At 46.0% G+C, this 19,953-nt stretch overlaps 2 protein-coding genes across 4 annotated transcripts in view; both read left to right on the top strand.

The window, feature by feature from the left end:
• ARMC8 (armadillo repeat containing 8) overlaps positions 1-4,917 on the top strand; it is a gene marked incomplete at both ends in the record, with an annotated part of 61,914 nt that extends 56,997 nt beyond the window's left edge. For all 3 annotated transcript variants that reach the window (XM_079540024.1, XM_079540026.1, XM_079540025.1), the window contains 4 exons: positions 2,013-2,108; positions 2,572-2,644; positions 3,994-4,087; positions 4,884-4,917. In XM_079540024.1, coding sequence (XP_079396150.1) covers positions 2,013-2,108; positions 2,572-2,644; positions 3,994-4,087; positions 4,884-4,917 — 297 coding nt within the window. The remainder of the gene's footprint in view (positions 1-2,012; positions 2,109-2,571; positions 2,645-3,993; positions 4,088-4,883) is intronic.
• A 10,363-nt stretch (positions 4,918-15,280) lies between these two features.
• The window catches only part of VPS8 (VPS8 subunit of CORVET complex), a gene marked incomplete at both ends in the record, with an annotated part of 62,294 nt that continues 57,621 nt past the window's right edge, over positions 15,281-19,953 (top strand). Inside the window, 5 exons of the mRNA XM_079539709.1 lie at positions 15,281-15,691; positions 16,137-16,205; positions 17,336-17,466; positions 18,708-18,801; positions 19,723-19,755. Of these exons, the coding sequence (XP_079395835.1) occupies positions 15,281-15,691; positions 16,137-16,205; positions 17,336-17,466; positions 18,708-18,801; positions 19,723-19,755 (738 nt within the window). The remainder of the gene's footprint in view (positions 15,692-16,136; positions 16,206-17,335; positions 17,467-18,707; positions 18,802-19,722; positions 19,756-19,953) is intronic.

Genomic DNA, 19,953 nt, shown 5'->3' on the forward strand with positions numbered 1-19,953 from the left:
TGTGGCTATTTTACTGAGGTCTGTACACTTAATAACTTCAGTACCTACAAGAAATTCCTCTTCAGTGCATTATTATAAACATGTTGGAATTGAATTAAAAAGTGAAAGAATTAAATGTAAGGCAGTGGCATGGCAGAAAGGGGGCAACGGGGACATGGGAAAAGAACGAAGCCAGTATTTCATGCTGGGAAAACTTCATGGTTATTTGCTCCTGCAGCAGCTGTTGGAACAGTTAATAATGAAGAATAGTGCTGCTGCCTGCTTTGCTGGCAGAACGTGTTCTGGTGGGAGCTGTGGCATCTCAGCTGTTCTGGGGGCTGTGGGAGCCAGCAGTGCTCACAACAGAGGAGACAGTAACAGGGAGAAGAGCATGCTGGTGTAGCCCAAGATAAGATCAGAAGAGCAGAGCATGCTCTCAAAAATTACAGCTGGAAGAATAAAAACATACGTGAGTAAAGGGAAATGGAGAGAGCAGATGTCCAACAGGGAAAAGCATCTCTGGTTTTAGAGCAGCACAAGGGTGCCAGCTTACAGAGATACTTTCTGTGAGGCTACCACAGCAAAAGTAAGAGGATGGACGGCAGAATTTTGGCTAATTATGAGAGATGAGGGCTCTGTTTAACTATCTTCACACAGGGCATGTGGTGGTGAATAATGGGGGCATTGAGAAGCTGTGGGAGATTGCAGAGGAGCTTAGAATGGATATTGATGGTGAACAGCATGGCAAATGTCTGTAATCCCTAAATCCAGAGTGATCTAAATCTCTGCTCGCTGAAAAGTGGGCTGAAGTAAAGAGGTCTTTTGTGGCCATTTAAAATGCAAAATTAGCAGAAAAAATACCAACCCACACACACACACAAAAAAAAGACAAAATATGTAGCAAGTTTAGTGAAACCATGGTTGTGAAACAGCTGAGGATTAAACAGTTGTTTCTTTCTAAATTGCTTTTGATAAAGCTCTAGTAAGTGAAATGGCCTTTATTGCAACAGGAGGTGATTTTGCCTGCCAACCTCAGAGAATTATTTTGGAGGAGAAAGTGCACCTCCTGGAAGAAGGCTGTTGTAAAGCTGAATGTAGTTTTGGGGCCTTAGTATACAGAGCACTTTGCTTACCCCTGCAAAGAGATAACGTGTTTTTGTTTCAGAACTAACTCTTGCACACAACACTGCACACAAGTAGGATGGTGCTTATCACTGACTGACTTGTTAGTGTGTCATCAGCAGCTTTGGGAAATAATAGATGTCTGCAACTGCTAACGTGAATGCAGCTTAGACAAAGGCATCACACACGTGCTGGTCATTCTCCAGAGCCCTCCTGCAGCCACGTGCACAGAAAACATGGCTGAGTTCCTGCACAGCTCTTAAAGGAAGAATTCACAGAGCATCTCCCTGTGCCTCCCGAGCACCAGGAAAGCTGCCTTTGCAAGTCTTAATGCCTTGTGCACGTAGTGCAAACATGGGCTTTGTTGCTTCAAGGTTGTCTTGTAAGATGGCCTTTCTAATTCACAAGAAATAAGCAGGTGCATTAGTGGTTGGCTTGAGTTACCTCTGCAGGTAAGATGTGTAATTAGAACTTGTGGGAAAAAAAAATATTTCTCTGAGGGATCAGCAGACAGACCTCTGTTTTTCCCTTTTCTCATCCAAAGAACTACATGGATGTGTTGTTTTTTTTTCTAGCTGCTGATACAGAACAGACTCCTTTCCAACATATTGTACCTTTTCTACGTGCTGCGTATTTCCATAAGAGACTTAAATTTCACTCACTGAAATGAATTAATGAATGTTGCTTAATTTTTTAGAACAGCAAAAACTGTGTTTTTGGAAGGGCTGTTCAACCACAGTTGTTACCGCTTTGGCACTGACGAAATGTAAGCAAGCTGGAAACTCCAGATTAAAGATATTAAAACTAATTAAAGGAATTGTTTGTTAAAAGTTCTAAGCTGCCAGGAAAACTGTATAAATCATAGGATGTGATCTGCAGCCAATATTCTTAACAGTTTTTGTCTCTTTCAGACGTTATGTATTCTTGCCAATATAGCAGATGGAACAACAGCAAAAGAATTGATTATGACCAATGATGACATTCTGCAGAAAATCAAATACTACATGGTATGGGGGAATTTCTCTTCAATGTTTTATTTTGATCTTTTGCCAGAATTAAAGATGACACTTCAGCATTTATTCATGTGAACTGTTGGTTGTTGCCATGCACTTAGCTCTTGTCTACCCAGTTATGTTTAAGAAATCATGCTGTGCAGCTCTATAGGGCAGATTAGAAGGAATATCCAGTGTTATTTCCCACAGTAATGTTATGCTGACTTAAGCAATGCCTACTTGGAAAATTTGTAATGATCTTGAAAAAGAAGCATCCTGTAGATCTCTTACATACAGAATTGACTGAAAGCTATTAAAGTGTCTTATGTCATGGTGTCATCTTTGAGAGAAGTTATAGATACAGAATTTGTCCCAACTTTTTCTACTTCATTTGTTACAGGATGAATGCCAAAATGTAAGTGTGAGAAATTCTGAATCTCTTCTTCTAAATTTGAATACTATTTTTTTCTATATTTAGAGTCATTCAAATGCTAAACTTCAGCTTGCTGCCATGTTCTGTATATCTAATCTCATATGGAATGAAGAAGAAGGTAAGAAAGCCTCACTGTTAATACACAGACAAGTTACTACCCTGATCAAAAGGCTAGTGTTGCATAGTAGTCATTATTGCAGTGCAGTGGAATCCAAAGCATAGAAAAGGGAGACATCATTATAGAATCTAGAGCTCTGTTTCGAAGTTGCCATAGCTGAAGGAGTTTTCCATTGCTGTGTTTTAGCTGAACTGTGCTCCATACCCCTCTCCTTAAGCTGATTTCTGCTGCCACTCCTTTCCTATCTCATTATCTTCTGCAATATGGCAGAAGTGAGTGTGCTCAGGGCTTAGAAGAAAATGTAGAGAGCTGTTCTGAGGCAGGAAGGGAGGAAGATGATGTCGATAAAGAAGAGCTGATGAGTATCACATAGATTTCACCTGCAGCATTTCTGCAAAATCCAAAAACAATTGGACTGAAAGAATCCCAGTGAGGGGATTGTGGAAATTCATCGTTGGAGGGAGCAGACTCACTGGGGAGAATTAGATGGCAATGGATTAGAAAAGGGCTTTGTTGGAAAGATATTTTTCCCAGACCTGAATGGATTGGGCAGTGAGGGTCTGAAACCAGTAAAATGATTTGTGGTTGGAACTGGGAGGAATGGGAAAAAGGAGTTGTAACCCTGTACCTGTAGTGGGAGGCAACTGGGAGGGAACTGAAGAATGCTGCACCATCAAAACAACAAAAAAAGTGGTTTTGTTGCGAGGGATGGAGAGGACAAATGGAGGCAGCAGTGCATAGCAGGAAGGAGAAGAATGGATGGGAAGTGGTGTTCTTTGAGGAGTACTGGGGCTGGGAGGAGGACTCTGTTAGGTGGATGATTTACGGATCTTATTGACTGTGCTGCTCTTCAATAAAGAAATTGGTGCTGTTAAGACATTTTTTTCCTCCAGTGTAATTCCACCTATTCCTATTCCACCTCTCTTGGGTCACGGAATTTTGTTCAGCAGTGACAGTTATGCTCCAAGTGGTTTTCTGCTCACAGTGCTACAGCTTAGACTTAACAATCCACCTCCAGTTAAATGTTCTTTGTATCCAAATCAGAAAAATGAGATTAAAGAAGCTTGACTTCAATTGCTTGCATTAGGATAAAATTTGTGTGGCATTTTGCCCTTGAATTATTTTTTTTCTTTAAACACATGCATACTAAAATACAAAAAAGAAACTAGAGCTCTGTTTCAGAGTTGCCACAGCTGAAGGAGTTTTCCATCGCTGTGTTTTAGCTGCACTGTGCTCCATACCCTCTCCTTGAGCTGGTTTCTGCTGCCACTCCTTTCTTCTGTTCTGCATATGGTTTTGTTTTGTGTTTTTTTTGGTGATATTCCCAAGAATGTAATTTGTTGTTATAGGTTCACAAGAACGCCAGGATAAACTGCGAGACATGGGAATAGTAGATATCCTACATAAATTGAGTCAGTCGTCGGATCCAAATCTGTGTGACAAGTGAGTATAAGTAAAAAATAAAACCCAGAAACACGATGAGAGGAGAATCTTTGCTTTTATTACGTGATCTTCTGGGATGCTGAGTTGGCTTGGGTTTTGGAAAGGACTTTTAGGGTGTGACAGCATGATTGGGAGGTGTGGGCTCAAAGGAGAAGCAAAATTTTCGATTCAGGTCCTAGTAATTAACACCGAATTAGCTGAAATATTGATGAAACTGTAACCATAGTTTTTTGGGAGGTATTTGTAGCCAAAATGTCATGCAAAGTTAGATTGCATCAATTGTGCTGTTCTGACTGCTGCTTCTTACCCTCTCAGCTCACTGTGTGGCGTTGGTAGGGGCAGTCTTACTGACAGGAATGATGTGCTTCTCGTGTGGGCTGTGTTCCTGATACTGACAGGTTCATTTCTCAGCTGCAGTCACTGCTTTCATGGTACATTTGTAGCATACAGAAAAATAATTGCTTTTCACCAACTGAAGGGGGATTTCTTTGTTTAAAAATTCAAGGTTCGAGATACATCCTCATCCACACCGTATCTGACAGTCGCTGGCTATGCTGAACATCTAGTGTACGTGGTTAGATGGCCTTGTTCTCACGTGCAGGGGGATCCTTGAACTGTTACAGCCCACACTGCACCACCAATGAGATCCTTCCAAATGAAGGAGGCAGCTATTCAGTTTCCTGTCACCTCACTGGTTATCTTCCCTGTCTTGCTGATGTAACATGTAGTTTTGCTCACACAGTCGTTGACGATAAAGCCAGAACCCAACAATTAACAGCTTGTTTTTCTCTTACAGGGCGAAGACAGCACTCCAACAGTATCTTGCATGATCAAAGGCTAATGGAATCTATGGACACCCCTCATGTCTACTTAAGGAACAGCAGGAAATATTCCTGACTCCTTATATTTGCACAAGTCACCTTGGGCTGCATTTTTCTTAGGTGCAGGGAGCTGCTTTGCAGAAACAGTTTAAATGATCAGGTCTCCAGTGCACTTGAGAATTTTTTTGAGGTAGTTTCTTTACTCAGAGGACTCTTGGGGGGTTGTTTTGGTTTGTTTGTTTCTTTTTTCCTGAGCTACCTGGACTTTGGAATAGAACAATCAGTCATCATTTTCCTTTTGGGCCTACAATTTTCTGCTTTTGCTGCAGCCTGTGTGTGTGGATGTGTGTGAGTGCGTTTGAGTGTGTGCGTGTGCTTGGATGAACGTGTGTTGGGTGTGATACCTCAATTTTGTTTTTCCTTTTTTTGTGTGAAAATCTTTTTCTACAGGTTTTCAAGGGTTAACCATTGTTTGCTGTACGAATACTTCAATGAATTATATACAGTTTGAATGAAATGTTATTTAAAAAAAAAACGAAAACTGTTGTATCCCATAAAGTTTATTTTGAATTTTGAACAGATGAATGTTTTTAAGTAAAATATATGCATTTCTGAACTTCAGCTTAACTTACATTATACTTCCTTTTCAAAGAGGAAAATAGGGGGAGACATATATCCCATATATCCCAAATTATAAGCAGCACATTCTCTACTGACAGGATCCAAGAGTTAGCACTGTCCTGCCACACAGGGTCACTCAGTACTGACGAAGTACTCAAATCAGCAGAATGGGTCAGCAGGATTGTTCTGCAGCCCTGCACAGTTTTGGAAGAAAGTCTCATGCTTTGGAGTTTGCATGACTGTTGACTTTTGGGGGAAGTGAGAGGTGGCTGCAATATAAGCAGGCATGAGCTCTTGCTGTAGAAGCCAAGAATTTTCTCAGATAATTACTGAAGGATTAGTTGATTTCACTAATGATACACACTTGCTGATCCCTAGTATCAGTAGAGAGAACATGTTGCAAAAGCTACACTTTCACAAGACCAGAAGGACCTGGCAAGCAGTGATTGATTAAGGGATTCTTTTTGTTTTGCATCCTTTACCTTCAGTCATAGTTAAGCAACATGCAAATTATTTCTATTAATGGGTGCATTAAGTTGGGGAACAGATTGAAATTATATATTTTTTTGTTTTTGCTCAGTCATGTTGCTATAAATTGTGTGTATATGTACAGATATACACACATGCATGGATTTGGATACCTGGGTGATGTGATGGGATTTTACTGTATTCAGAAGCTTAAATTGTCTGTAAGTTCCTGAAATGGTGCCTGTAAGTGTGGAAAAAAATTTGGGTACAAATGAAGACTGTGTGTAAGGTTAGATTGGAACGCAAGACCCCCCCCAGTGGCTTCAGGATTCAGATATGCATAGGAGCTAATGGAGCAGAAGGAGCTCTCCTTCGTGCAGTTCAGGGTTGTTGCTTTCTTCCCGTGTCTACTTTCTAATTTCAGGTTAGGCCATAGTTTCAGTAGTCAACCTCCACACACTGTATCTACACAGCACTAACAGGCATGCTAAGGGTTGCAGCCTACGTCTTAAACCAAATCTTTCATATGTTACCTTGAGCTTCAGGAAGGCTGCTGCAAGAAGAGAGGTCTGTAACTTTGCTAACCAGGTTTGATAAGTATCTTCATCTTTAATTTCTGATGAGAAGATCAAATTGTGACAGCCTTACTTCTTTCAGAGGTCACTACTCGTGTCAGAAAATGTGACCATGGTTTGGCCTGGAATTTGAATGCGCTGTGTATCAGATAACTGTTATCACGTGGTTGCAGAGGAGAATATATACACTTCATGTAATTTCTTCTGCTCTCGAAAGACAAATAAAAGTGAGCACCTGACACTTTTCCCCCAGGCATTGCAGTAAGTGACTGGAAGTTTTCATGTCCTTCTGCAATTTTTTCTGTGATGGACTTCGGAGGCTGAACAAGAATGAAAGTGAAAATAAGTGAGAACTTGATAAGGAGCAGTACCTCAGAAATGAAGTCTTATCTATAAAATCCCATCAGATACACTTTTGGCTTGACCTGAGGGAAAGTTCTGAGGCAGGTATTGTGAATGTAAAACTTTACAGTGTGTATCTGGCTTCTGAGTTCTCACTCCTGCTACGTACATTTAGGAGCTCCAGTTCCTTCACATCTCTTTTTCTCCTCCTCCTCCCCCAATTTGCTTTTCTGAGTTTGGTTCTATAAAACTTTGGTGCCTAAAAGTGTTCAGAAGAAGGGTGAGTAAGTATCTGTGTACATCTTTTGAGGTGGTGGGTTCCTAAATTCTACCAGAAATGATAAAAACAATGCTCAGACAATCTTGTTGCTGCGTGAGAACAACTGCCATTTCCCGCAGGTGTTGGCAGGGTGAACCGTTGGATGGAGAACATTTTTACCTTCAGTTAAGCTTTGTGAATAATTTTTCCTGTTGCTATAGGTGTGTACAAAGAGAAGAAAATAGTGTAAATAAAAAAAAACTTTACCAGAACATGTAGGTTTTTCTGAACTTCATGGAACAGTCAGCACTCTCTGTGCCATCTCCACAGCCCCACAGTCGCTTCCTGAGGCTTGCATGGAAACAAATGTGCTGGCCAGGCCTTTGCCAGCTTTGCTTGGGTAGTGGCATTTCTTGAGCTAGAGTTTGCAGAACCAAAGCAAGCAGAGTTTGGATGCAACACAGAGGATCACATTTCTGCCATCTTTGTGCCATTTCTCTTCCTGAAAACCAATCAAACCTAATCAATTTTTTAAGTATATTTGCTCCTTATGTCTGTTTGCAGGGTCCAGTGATGATAACCATTCTCTCAAAGGTTACATGTGTTCAAGTGATTGGTTTTGCTTTGGAGTGTGCTGGTGATCAGGCAGCTGGCATGCTTGGCTGTACCTCACCACTGCCAGCTTGCTGGTTGGGATATTCTCTCAAAGTGAAATGAGACAATTTGCCAGTTGTTGCTATCACAAATGGAGCTCCTGGTAGTGAAGCATGCTACTCGATGTGCTCAGAGGCATCTTGTGTTCTTAAGGCAAGCATCTCATATTACAAAAAGCCCCAAACTTTTACAGCTTTTAGCCAGGTAGTAGCTGCCCTGCCTCTGTCGGTCTCCCCTAAGGCAGTGATATAGCAGGCAGAGGAATAATTGCAGTGCATGAGGTTACGTTATTGAAGTCAAGAAAATAAGTTTTCAAAGGGGATGAGCGAGTAATTCTGACATGTAGGCACCTGTTAGGTATAAACGTGAAAATTCAGCTGTGGTCATAATCATTGGGGTTTTACTGGGGGCTCATGTTTACATAGAGGTAGCTGTGGGGGCACCCTGGAGTGCAGTGCTCGCCCACACTGGTGATGGGGATTCCCTGCCCGTGTCCCTGTGACACCAAGCAGTGTCACCTTGAGCTTGCTGGTGGCAACGAGGGAGGGCAGCTGCTGTACCAGAAGCCAGGTTCTGAGCCAGGAGGTGGCCAGCTGGAGGATGGCTGCTGTGTGCCACGGGGCAGGGAGCAGGTTAAGGTGTGCACCAAGGAGCCCGGCACAGGAGTCAGGGTGAGCAGAAACTCTGTTGACCTGAACGCTTGCAGGCAGTTGGATGCTTGTTTCAGATGAGGGAAGAAAACTTACCATGGAGCTGTGTTTGGAGAAGGGCTGGCAGCTTCTCCCCTGTGCTCGATGGGGTGATTCTGGCTCTGTGACCTAGGTTTGGGAGGGATGAGGAGTGAAGGGGGACATGCAGCAGAAGGCAGAGCCAGGTGGGTCGGCCAGGCAGAGGGGCTCACAGCAGAGGGAGCCCAGCTTCCCACAGCAGTGGGGCAGGAGAAGGGCAGCAGGGAGGGCTGGGCTGCTGTTCCGCCCAGTGCTGCCATAGCAGCGTTGGGGAGCTGCCAGCTGCTGCACAGGTACCTGGGCCCAGTCTGCTCCTTTGCAGGCTTGGGAGTCCCACTGTTGTAGTTTTGGTCCTGAAGCTGCAGCAGCGCTCAGTTCCAGCCCTGCTCTTGCTGAGTCCTGCTGGGTAGAGAAGCAACGACAGGTAAAACTCTCTCTGTGGTGCAGGTTGGCAGCAGTTGGAGTCACGTGATTAGAAGACATAATTAGAAGACGGCGGCGGAGCGTTGTGCAGCGACCGCTGTTGCTGTGACAGAATGGCTGCAAAGAGAAAGGAGGCGGTCCTTCAGGTCAGTGGGAGCCAGCCGTGCTGGAGGGCCTCTCAAAACAACTTGTAAATTCACAGAGAATTGAAAGAATGTAGTTTGGTCTTAGGGTATCTGCTGTCAGAGCCCTGCTGTGAGATTCTGGTGGTAGAAAAGCATTCCTGAAGGCAGGTGGGAAGCGCTGGGGAACTGCAGCAAGGCAAATACGGCCCTGAGGTCAGTGCCAGGGGTTTGTGTTGTTTAGAGGTTGCTGCAAAGCTGGAAAAAGTTGGGAGGTACCAGGAGAAATTCCAGGTTAAGAACTTCATAAGTCATTATAAAAATTGGAGATCGTGGGGTGAGGCTGTGAATATGTAAGAAGAGAAAGGTGAAGAGTTTAAGCTAGGAATTATTTCTGCTGCTGCTCGTTGCACTGCATTCCTTTGTGATGGCAAATGTTTGCAATGAAACTTTGCACTTCTGGCAACTAGCTGCACATCCAGCCTGGGAGATCCTAGTTTAGGTCTGCACAGGTGTGACTGTGGTGTGACTGCGTGACATGAGCCTTGTGTATGGTGCAGCGAGTTGGCTTGGAGATGCTCTGGGTATCAGAGAAGAGCCGTATCCTGGCTGCTGCTGGGCATCCACGTTAGCAAAGCACTTTGAACAGTGCTGGCATTGCTTTCGGAGTCCATCAGTTGAACTCATTATTGCAAATTACAATCATCGTCAATGAGTTGAACTCATTAACGTGCTGTGGAACGCTCCGAGGGTGGTCCTAGCGCTGCTGATACCTGGAATAATTGCATTTCTTAACTCTGCAGATGTGCTCTGATAAATTAGGCGTGGGGTCACATGCTGAAAACAGAGAAAGGCGTTGGAACAGAGGGAGGTGTCAGAACAGCTCCCTGCTCTGAGCCAGGGGGGGTCCTGGAGAAACTGCGCACCCTGACCTCCAGTGACACCTGAAAGTCTGTAAGAAGCCGCTTAATTTGCATGGGAATTTCCACTCTGAGTTCTTGACTTGGGAATTCTAGCAGTCTTTTAATGTGCATTGGTGTTAATGACTGAATAATAACCCTTCTTGCAGCTTACAGTCTTCCAGTGTATTCCGGTACAATACTGAATGTATTTAGGATTAATGATACCGACTGAGAATGCTATTAGGAATCTTCGTTGTTCAGTATCAGCACAGCAGCAAAGAAGTAATATTACCAACATGAGTGATTCTTCAAAGTCCTTTGATTAAAGAATAAAAAAATTCAGAACAATTTATTTAGAAAACACCAGGTTCTGCTAACCCTGGGTGTCATCCTTTTTGGCTCCCCTGCAAGTCCAAGGGCAACCTACAATCAGCTTTTTTAGCACATTCCAATGGTAGGGATACTTTATTGAGTTATTGCTGACACTTGAGTAGCTTGTGCTGAGCCACTTTTTATTATTTTACTTTGCAATAACACCCTTGACAATTATTCTTTGATGCCCTCGTGTGACCTGCGCCTACAGAAGTAGGCTGCTCAGCAGAGGAGGTTGGTGTGGTCTTCCAAAAGCTTTGCCTGCCCCTCTGTGCTGCACCCCATGGTTGGTCACAAGGGTCACCCCATCCCTGCTGTGAGCAAAGCTGCTTGGAGAGAGGGAGGGAAGAAACCCCTAGCCCTATGGAGGGTGGGGACCTGTGAAGAAATGTGTCCACGGGGTATGTAAACATGGGTTGGCCTGAATGCTGCTTTCACTTTTAGGTGATCCCCCAGCTGCAGCCTCTTGCCTAACACACCGAAGGATTTGGAAAGCACATAGTGCTGTCCTGATGCTAAGATCATGTGGCATGATCCATCCAGATACCACTGGCACTGCTGGTACAGTCCCTGATGCCAAAATCCCGCAAAGGCACAGGGACCATTTCCCTGCTCACCTCCCAGAGTAACTGTCTCTCTGCAAACCAAAGGTGTTGTCTCCAAGCACCCAGACTGTTCAGAGAGTTGCTGCTAGTGAAAGGGGAGGGCTTGCATTTGTCCAAGTATTCCTATATCCTTCCATATGCCTGTGCAATGCTTTGGGGGGGGGGAGGGAGTAGTCTCCCACTTGTGTTCTGGCCCTGCCCTGCTCACCAGAGGAGTGCAGGCAGGAAGATTTTCCTGCAGTGTTCAGATTAATGCCTCTGAATGGATGTGTCTGTCATACAGGCAAGCACACAGTGACATGTCGATATGTTTACAACTACCTGATGACTTGCTGTTGCTCTGACTGCTTTTAAATTTTCATACAGATGAACATCAATAGCCAGGAACTTTGGGAGGAAATGCTGCGTCTTGAAGGCCTCATTGGTAAGGGTTTGGTTAACACACAGTGTTGATTTGTTCTGTGTTACAAGCACTTTGGTCCTGTTAGGAATCAGTTTCTGCTGATACTAATGTTTGGACGAACCCTCTATTTCTCTTGCCCTGAATGAAAGTAAGGAATATTATACCATGTTACCAGAAGCTGTACTAGCTGGAGGTTACCAACTGATGTGGGACAGTTGTCACTGAGCTACAGCGGCACTGGTGCAGGAACCTCGAGTCCCCCATCCAGCCCCAGGCATGGGGCAGGGAGATCCCAGTGCAAGGAGCAGCCCTGGCTCTCAATGTGGGGGCCAGAGGGTGGCTAGGTGAGCCTGTGTGGCAGGTCACCCTGGAAAATCTGATACCCTCAGGGTCACAACCACGTGCATATATCTTTTAAAGACTCCACAACGTTGTGAGCTTGTTATTTTTTAATGCCATTTGACCATTTGATCTATTAGTATATCAGTAGTTAGTTTCTACTGTAGTTGAATCCGCAGCCCTTGTGGAGCTTTGCAAGAGTCAGAACTATGAGAGCAACAGCCCTAGGCTGCAGCTTGAGAGGCGCAGGTTGGACCTTAGGAAAATCTCCTTCCCCAAGAAGGTGATGCCATAGAGATCACCAGAAGGGGACACTTCATTTCTGTGAGGATTTCAGGTTTCTTATGGCACTAATGGCCTTAATGCAGCCCTCTTCGTAAAGATTACACTGCAAAGTGCACAAACCAGCCTATTGGTGTCGGTCTGAAACGACCCATTCTGACCTTATTCTTATTTTCATGCTTGCAGTTGTTGATGCATATCAAGCCTGGTGTGGCCCATGCAAAACAGTAGTGGATCTTTTCCGAAGAATAAGGAATGAAGTCAGCAGTGACCTTCTGCACTTTGCTGTGGTAAGGTCCCACTTGGCACTGCTTAAAAAATCCATATTCTGTCCCCTGAACATAGCAGGTAACTGAAGTCATTCATCTTTCCAAATCCATCCAGAACAGTAACAGTGCAGGAGTTCCAGCCTGTGTGAATGAACCTGCTGGATGCAGGTTGGTTACATCGAAAATAGCTCATACCATTAAAGATTTTCAGGCTTGAACAATTCTGAACTTTTCAGATGTTTTTCTGCAAAGGAGAAGGCTTGAACGCAACTGATCATTCTGATTCATGACTTTCATATTTTACCAGCTCTTACTTACTTACTTACTGGCAGCAAACTTGCTATTCTTGGGCTGGGTGACGCGTTAGTTGGAAGATGTCTGCCTGCTGACATGGTGAACTTTCCAAGGGACTTGTTTCTGCAGTGTGCACCAAATTGCTTACACAAATAACATTGGACAGGATGAGCAGCATGTGTGTTCCTGTGCCGTACAGGGAGAGAGTGAAGGAGCTGGGTTTTCAAGACCTGGAGAAGAGAAGGCTCAGGGGCAGAGCCAAGAGCTGACTTTGGCTGCCTAATGGGGCATTATTAGAGAGGGAAGAGACAGGCATTGCTCAGTGGTACGTAGCAAAAGAGCAAGAGACAACAAGATTGAATTGTGGCAGCGAAAATTCCAAAATATACAAGGAAAAAAGAAAGTGTTCAAATAGGAGTGATTAGGGCACTGGGACAAGTTCCCAGACAGCTGTGGAGATCTGATTTGTAGAGATGCTCAAAACTCCATTTCACACAGCCTTGCATACACTCCTTCTGCTGCCCCAGCTCCTGCAGGCAGAATCTCCCAGAGACATCCACAGCTTCGAGTGTGTTACTGAGCTGAAACAAAATCCTTGCCCTGACCAGTGTCATTTCAGCCTGGGATTTTGCTGTACATGAGGGGTGAGTGCTGGGCAGTTCTGAGCACAGGCTGTTCTGTGTATGTTCCTCTGAAGCAAAAATATTTTCCCATAAGCACCTTTTTTATCTGACATCCTTTTTAGGCTGAAGTTGATTCCGTTGATGCTCTGGAAAAATACAGAGGAAAATGTGAGCCCATCTTTCTCTTCTACACAGTGAGTGAAAAGTTTCTTACAGTAGTTACACAGCAATAAATGTGAGTTAGCAGTGCAAACAGCTGTCTTCTTGGAGGGCTGCGCTACTGCAGGGCCTCACTGCTGCCACAGGCTGCTTCCCTTCATCCTCAGGCACATCAGTAAAGAAAGTTGTTCCAAAATTTCCCTTTTGTTTTGGAGTGGAGAAGCTCTGCCTGTGAGGAGGGCCTGGTACATGATTTAATATCTCTACTGTCAATCTGGATGAGGGGATTGAGTGTACCCTCAGTAAGTTTGCAGATGGCACCAAGTTGGGGGGAAGTGTTGATCTGCCTGAGGGTAGGAGGGCCCTACAGAGGGATCTGGACAGACTGACTGCTGGGCTGAGGCCAGTTGTTGTGAGTTTAAACAAGACGAGTCCTGCACTTTGCTCACAACTCCATGGAGCGCTATGGGCTTAGGGCTTGGAAAGCTGTGCAATGGAAAAGGGCCTGGGGGTGTTGGTTGATGCTGAGCTGAACATGAGCAGCAGGGTGCCCAAGCAGCCAAGAAGGCCAGTGGCATCATGGCTTGTATCAGAAATAGTGCAGCCAGCAGGAGCAGGAGGCGATTGTCCCCTGTACTCAGCTCTGGTGACGCCACACAGCGAGTGCTGTACTCAGCATTGAGCCCCTCACTACACTGAGGCCTTGAAGTGTGTCCAGAGAAGGGCAGTGAAGCTGTGAGGGAGGGTTTTGGAGTGCAAGACTTATGGGGAGCTGCTGAGGGAGCTGGAATAGATCAGTCTGGAGAAGAAGAGGCTCGGGGCAGACCTTATCAGCCCCTGCAACTCCCTGAGAGGAGGCTGTGGCAGATGGAGGTCAGTCACTTCTTCCAGGTGACAGCAATAGGATGAGGGGTGATGGCCTCACCTTGTGCCAGGGGAGGTCAGGTCGGGTGTTAGGAAACGTTCCTTCTCAGAAAGAGCAGCGAGGCACTGCACAGCTGCACACGGAGGTGGGGCAGTCAGCTGGAGGTGCTCAGAGCTGTGGGGATGTGGCACTGAGGGACGTGGGCAGTGGGCATGGTGGGCTGGGCTGGGATTGGACCTGGGGATCTCAGGGGTCTTTTCCAGCCTTAATGATTCTGTCATAACACAGTACATGTTGGGATGGTCTGGTGATTTCCAGAGCCCAGGGAGCTGGGCTCACTGACAGACCTGCTTCTCACCCTTTTCAGAGAGGAGAACTGACAGCTATTGTGAGAGGAGCAAATGCCCCATTGCTGCAGAAGACCATTCTGAAACAGCTGGCAGTGGGAAAGAAGGCTTTGGAGCATGGAGGAGAGCGTTTGGTGGTAATCAGGCTCTGAATCCTTTTTGTTAGAGCCAAGGCTCAGCTTTCCAGTGCCAGCAAGGCGCTGAAGCTGGGTTGCTTCCTGCCAAAAACCTGTCAGTTTTTCTGGGCTGAGCCTGAAGGCTGATGTGCACCCCATGTCACAGGGTTGTGCAGCCCTCCTGGATGTAAGGAAGAAGCTGAAAGGGTGGTTGTGTTTTTAAACCCTCTGTCCTCCTAGGAGAAGGAAAAGCAACTCCTCACCTTGCTCTACAGGATGGAGAGAGAACTCTGCTTGTGTTTTCTCTTGCTGAGCTCACCCACCCCTAGCATTAGTTATTCCTTCAGGACACCTTAGCTTTTAATTCCATAATCTAGCAGCTCTGATGACATTTCTCAGGCTGCAGGGGCGGGCATTTCACTGCACTGGGCCACGCTCGTTCCTGCGCTGGGATATCGCCGTGCAATCACTGGCAGCAGCTGTCCTACAGCGGCTGTGCTGGGCACAGCGCTGCTGAGGAAATGCAGCCTTTGTTCTGAGCTCACTGCAGCCGTACCACTGCATCCCCTGCAGCGACTCTCACTGGTAACTCTCCACGTCACTGATGATTTCTTTCCCTCCCACCGCAGGCTCACGTCCTCGACGCTCCCTAGTCCAGTTTCGCTGCGGCCGTGCTGGGGCAGCCGCGCATTTCCCAATAAACCGCTCCGTTCCATCGCCTCCGCCCCTCCGTTACCGCCGCGCTGCGGCCCCTTTAACAGCGGCGGGGGGGGAGGGTGGCGGTGCCGTGCTGCGCATGCGCGGGAGTGGGGGCGGCTCCGGACACGGGTTCGAGTCCCGGTGCCGCCGGCCTGCTAGCCCCGCCACCAGTCCCAGCCCGGCCATGGACGCGGCGCCGGAGGAGGGCCCCGCGGGAACCGAGGCTGAGCCGGACGGGCTGCCCTGCCCGGAGCCGTCCGCGTCCCGCCTGAGCGCGGTGGAGCTCGACCGCGAGCTGGACTCCCGCAGCGAGCTGGTGCGTCGCCATTTCCTTGCTGGCGCTGCCCGTGCCGTGCCGTGCCGTGCCGTGCTCTCTGCGCCCCGTCCGGCGGTGTGGGTGGAGGTGGGGAAGCGGTTCCTGTGGCCGCCGTGCAGGCAACGCCAGCGCTCGTACTGCGAGCCGCCGTGCCGCTTCCAAGCGGGGCAGGGATCGGGTGGCACGGAGCTGCGAGGCCGGCCCTGCCGTGCCTGACCCCGAGGAGAGCGCGGCGGGAGCGCCCCGGGCGAAACGTGCCCTCCTCGCATCTCGCCCCGACCTTCCCTCTTTGTCTAAAGCTTTTCCCCGTGTCCTGTCGCTGACTGTCGGAATCTGGCGCCTGTGCGCGGGGTGGGTGTACGCAAAGTGTGCTCCTCTCGTAGTTAGCAGACGTTTGGAAGGTGGGGTGGGCATCTAACCCCGGTCTGTGGTTTCTGATGTCCAGATCGATGACAAAGAGTTCGACATCCCTCAAGTCGATACCCCGCCAACGCTGGAGAGCATCCTGAACGAGGTGAGAGGGGCACGGCGCAATGCTGCTTGAACTGCTGTCACTGAGGCTGGAGGAGGTCCCCGAGGTCACCCAGGCTCTCGTTTTCTTCTGGGAAATAAAGTGGTGTAACCCTATGGCTTCCTGATACTGATAGCTGACACAGCACGTGTTGAGTCTTGTAATTGCTGGATTCTTCACAGCTCCACTTTGGTAGTCTGTTTCATAGGTTTGGCCCCGTATAATGGCAGAAAGGAGCTTGGAACGGGTGACTTCTCTTAAAATCTGCACTAAAGGTACAGGTATGAAGTGTCCCGGACAGTCACGTGCAGTCTAGGAACTGGAGGAACATTCAGCAGATTGCTGCCCGAGTAGAAGGGATGTTGAGTGAAGGTGCAGAAGAACCTGTCCTCTTTCTGGTGATGGATGTAGGTGGAGCTCAGAGAATTTCTGTGAGCCCAAACTCACAAGTGGGCCCGTCCACGTCAAAGGAGTAGAACTGTGGTTAACTGAAGAAAACCTGGCTCAGTGCAGACTGTCTTTGGTGCTGCTTGTCTCAGTGTATACAGGATGGGAATGACCAGCAAAGTGTTTTCAGGAAGGGATTTCAATGTGGAGCACAAGCTGAGTGAGCCCGTAGGCATACCTTGCTCTGAAGGAAAGTGAGCACAGGGCTGCTCTCTGTGAGGCAAACGAGCACCTGCTGTCATCTCTGCACGTTGGCTCTCAGTGCAGCGTTGTGTTTGCACTGTGGCTCTGTGCTTCAAGGACAGTGTGATGTGTGTTGAAGTTAGAAGGTAGCTTAAGCAATGGCCACCTGAAAATAACATAGAAACAATTCTAGGCAAAGCTTGAGGAGAGAGGGTCACCAGCAGAAGGCGGCCCTGGGGTGCAGCACGTTTAGTTCTCTTGTTGGCAGCATTCTCTCACTGGAGATCCCACACTATTCATCCCCTCTGTGATCACTGAGGGTTCTGGAGACTGATTCTTCCACGCTATCCACAGTATAGCATAGTTCTGTTTTTCTAATAAGAGATTATCTCATTGTATTCTCTTACTTTTTTTCTGCTTACTTGATGCCATTTTGCTGCTGTTTCAGTTAAGGTGTTGTGTGTTTTGGATGTTTACCAAGTGTGGTGGTTCTCTTCTTTCAGACTGATGATGAAGAAGAGTCTTTCATTTTGGAAGATCCCTTTCTCTTGAACATTGATAACACAGATACACACTCCTATGACACATCTTCTGTAGCAAGCTCTGACAGCGGGGACAGGACGCACCTGAAAAGGTACTACAAGTCTGATACCCTGAGAATTTAAATAAATTAAAAGTAATTATGTTTTTGGTTGGGTAGAAGGACTATCAATGCTAAGAACAATTGAAACTTCCTAAAGCAACCTTCTGCGTTTTGAAAGGGCGAGCAAAATGCTTTTGCTCCTGGAAATGGAATGTGAATCTTGACATCCCAAAGCAGCGTGGAATGTGATAGCTAGCTGCAATACTGCTGACTTACTTTGTTAATTACTCAAACTATGGCTTCATCTTACACCCTGAGCCACTCCCATGGCCTGCTTATGTGCCATGGCAAGTTGGCCTCTGGTTTCTGTTATGCTGTGATTGCTGCATGTGCAATTGCATTGGAAACAATTGCAAACACTCTTAAGTGTGACAGTTTATGGTGGCATTTGGTGGTGTTCTGAGGCACTGTTCTTTCGTCTCCAGAAAAAATGTTTGGTATTGAGTGAAATGTAACCTGAAGTGACTTAATATTTTCCAGTACATGGAAGGCAGAAAAACTGGGAGTCATTTTTATCGTGTTTGTTTGAAGCTGCTCACCATGTTTATGGGTCCTCAGCCACACTATAAGCTATTAAGCATATTTCATTAGCCTACCTAATTGTTTGCATGTCTTTGGAAAGATAACTGAATTTTCCTGGGGAATTTCCCCCTCCTATGTGTGTTGCATTATACCAGTGCTCTTCAGAATCTACTTTTCCTTGTGCACTGGTTACCTTTAAAAACATTTTCTCCATAAACAGCAACTTTTACCTTTTGTATGCAGTCAGCTGTTTGAATTGAATATTACACTTCAGTCATACATCTGGTTTTCCCAGGAGTCCATATGCTGCTAACGAGCATTTTTCAGTTGTGTGTTGCCTACAAGTGCTCACCTTTAGAGGTTGAAGCTTTCTGATGCACTGAGGCTGGAGTAAAGAGCAGAAGTGTTTCTCTTAGGCTTTATTAATAAATGCTGTAGTCTGCAGAGAGATGCTTGAAACTGAAGACTTGTTTGAAGGACTTTTCATTTCTGTGGAAGAGGAATTAAGACAAATTCTTATGCAGGCACAGTGTTAGGTTGTATACTTTGCTATTGATTTTACGGCTGTTGATTCTGGACACGTGTGCATCAGCAGTAAGAATGGGAACTGCATGGTTATGTATGCATGCAGACTTTACCTGCTGGTTTAGCTGTGGGCATATGTTCCAAACTCTGAGTTAATGTGTTTGGATTATTTCTTCTTTCCTTAGGAAGAAAAAACTCCCAGATTCTCTCTCTCTGCATGGATCAGTTATAAGACTCTCGCTTCTGAAAGGGATTTCTGCCCAAATTGTATCTGCAGCAGTAAGTGTCTATCTCTCCTGGTGACATCTATTAAGTAAAATTTCGGCTTGTTCTGGTGTAGAGGGATGTGGGTGATCTTCTCCCTCTTCATAGTATTAGTATTAACATGTTTAGTACGTAAGCTAGTGTTAGTAACCTCTAACTAGGTGTGAATTATTAGCTGACTATCTGCAGCAGTAATGTGGTAAGTCCTCTTTAACACTGCTTTTCGTTGCCAGATGTCAAGAAATCTGATGGGAAATATTAATACAAAATGATGTCAGTGCTGTTGTTGCTTAAAGGTGCTAGAAGCAGGTCTGCCTAATGCCTGCAGCAGGCACAGGCCACACTCATCCCAGGCCCACAAGCTGTCTGTGACTGCACCTCAGGCCTGCCTGGAGTTTGTGCTGCCAGTGAAAAGGAGCTATCCAAGATCACAGTTGAGGCAGTGATTTATAAAGAATGTGAATTCTGAAGCAGGCTTGTTAGCATAAAATGCAGGTGATTCATCTGTGAGTGTCTCTGTAAGGGCTGTGTGGTTGGAGTCTGAGTGTGAGTGTGCTGCAGCTAGTTGTTACTTGTGTTGATGGAGGTGTGAACCACCTGGGTGGGAAGCTAAGAAGGTGTTCTGGAGAGGGAAATGGTTTTGCATTAGATATCAGTGCAGTGTCCATAGAGAATACTGAGGGCTGTTAATCAGATGAGACTTGTTTCGAGAAAAACAGGATAGCTTTCATTTGTAATGACAGGATAGTCTGCTTCTCCATTTCTGCATGCTTCCTCATCTGTTCTGAGTATTCCTTGCCTGTGGTTCTCTCTGCACTTTCTGCCCTGGTGAGACTTATTAAAACATCTTGTGTTGACTCTGTGTGCTGTATTATTAGAGACATTAATAGTGCAGGGAGTTCTGCTGCTTACTCGTAATTTGTTCTGTTTTTCTAGGACAAAGTGGATGCTGGTTTGCCTACTGCAATTGTAAGTACACAATTTTCAAGTACTGTGTGTTTATTCTTCACATAAATTTGGCAGACTTTAAGCAGTAGTTTAATAGAGTTGATAAATGGGTCTTGCCTTGCTAAGAGCCCTTAAATCCGAGGGTTAGGAGGAGCAGCATTAGAAGCTAGCTTCTAGGAGCAGAGTGCAGCCTTTCCTAACTGCCCCTGTGCTGATCGA

The sequence above is a fragment of the Tetrao urogallus genome, assembly GCF_951394365.1.
Source record: "Tetrao urogallus genome assembly, chromosome: 9".
In the NCBI taxonomy this organism is placed as follows: Eukaryota; Metazoa; Chordata; class Aves; order Galliformes; family Phasianidae; genus Tetrao; species Tetrao urogallus.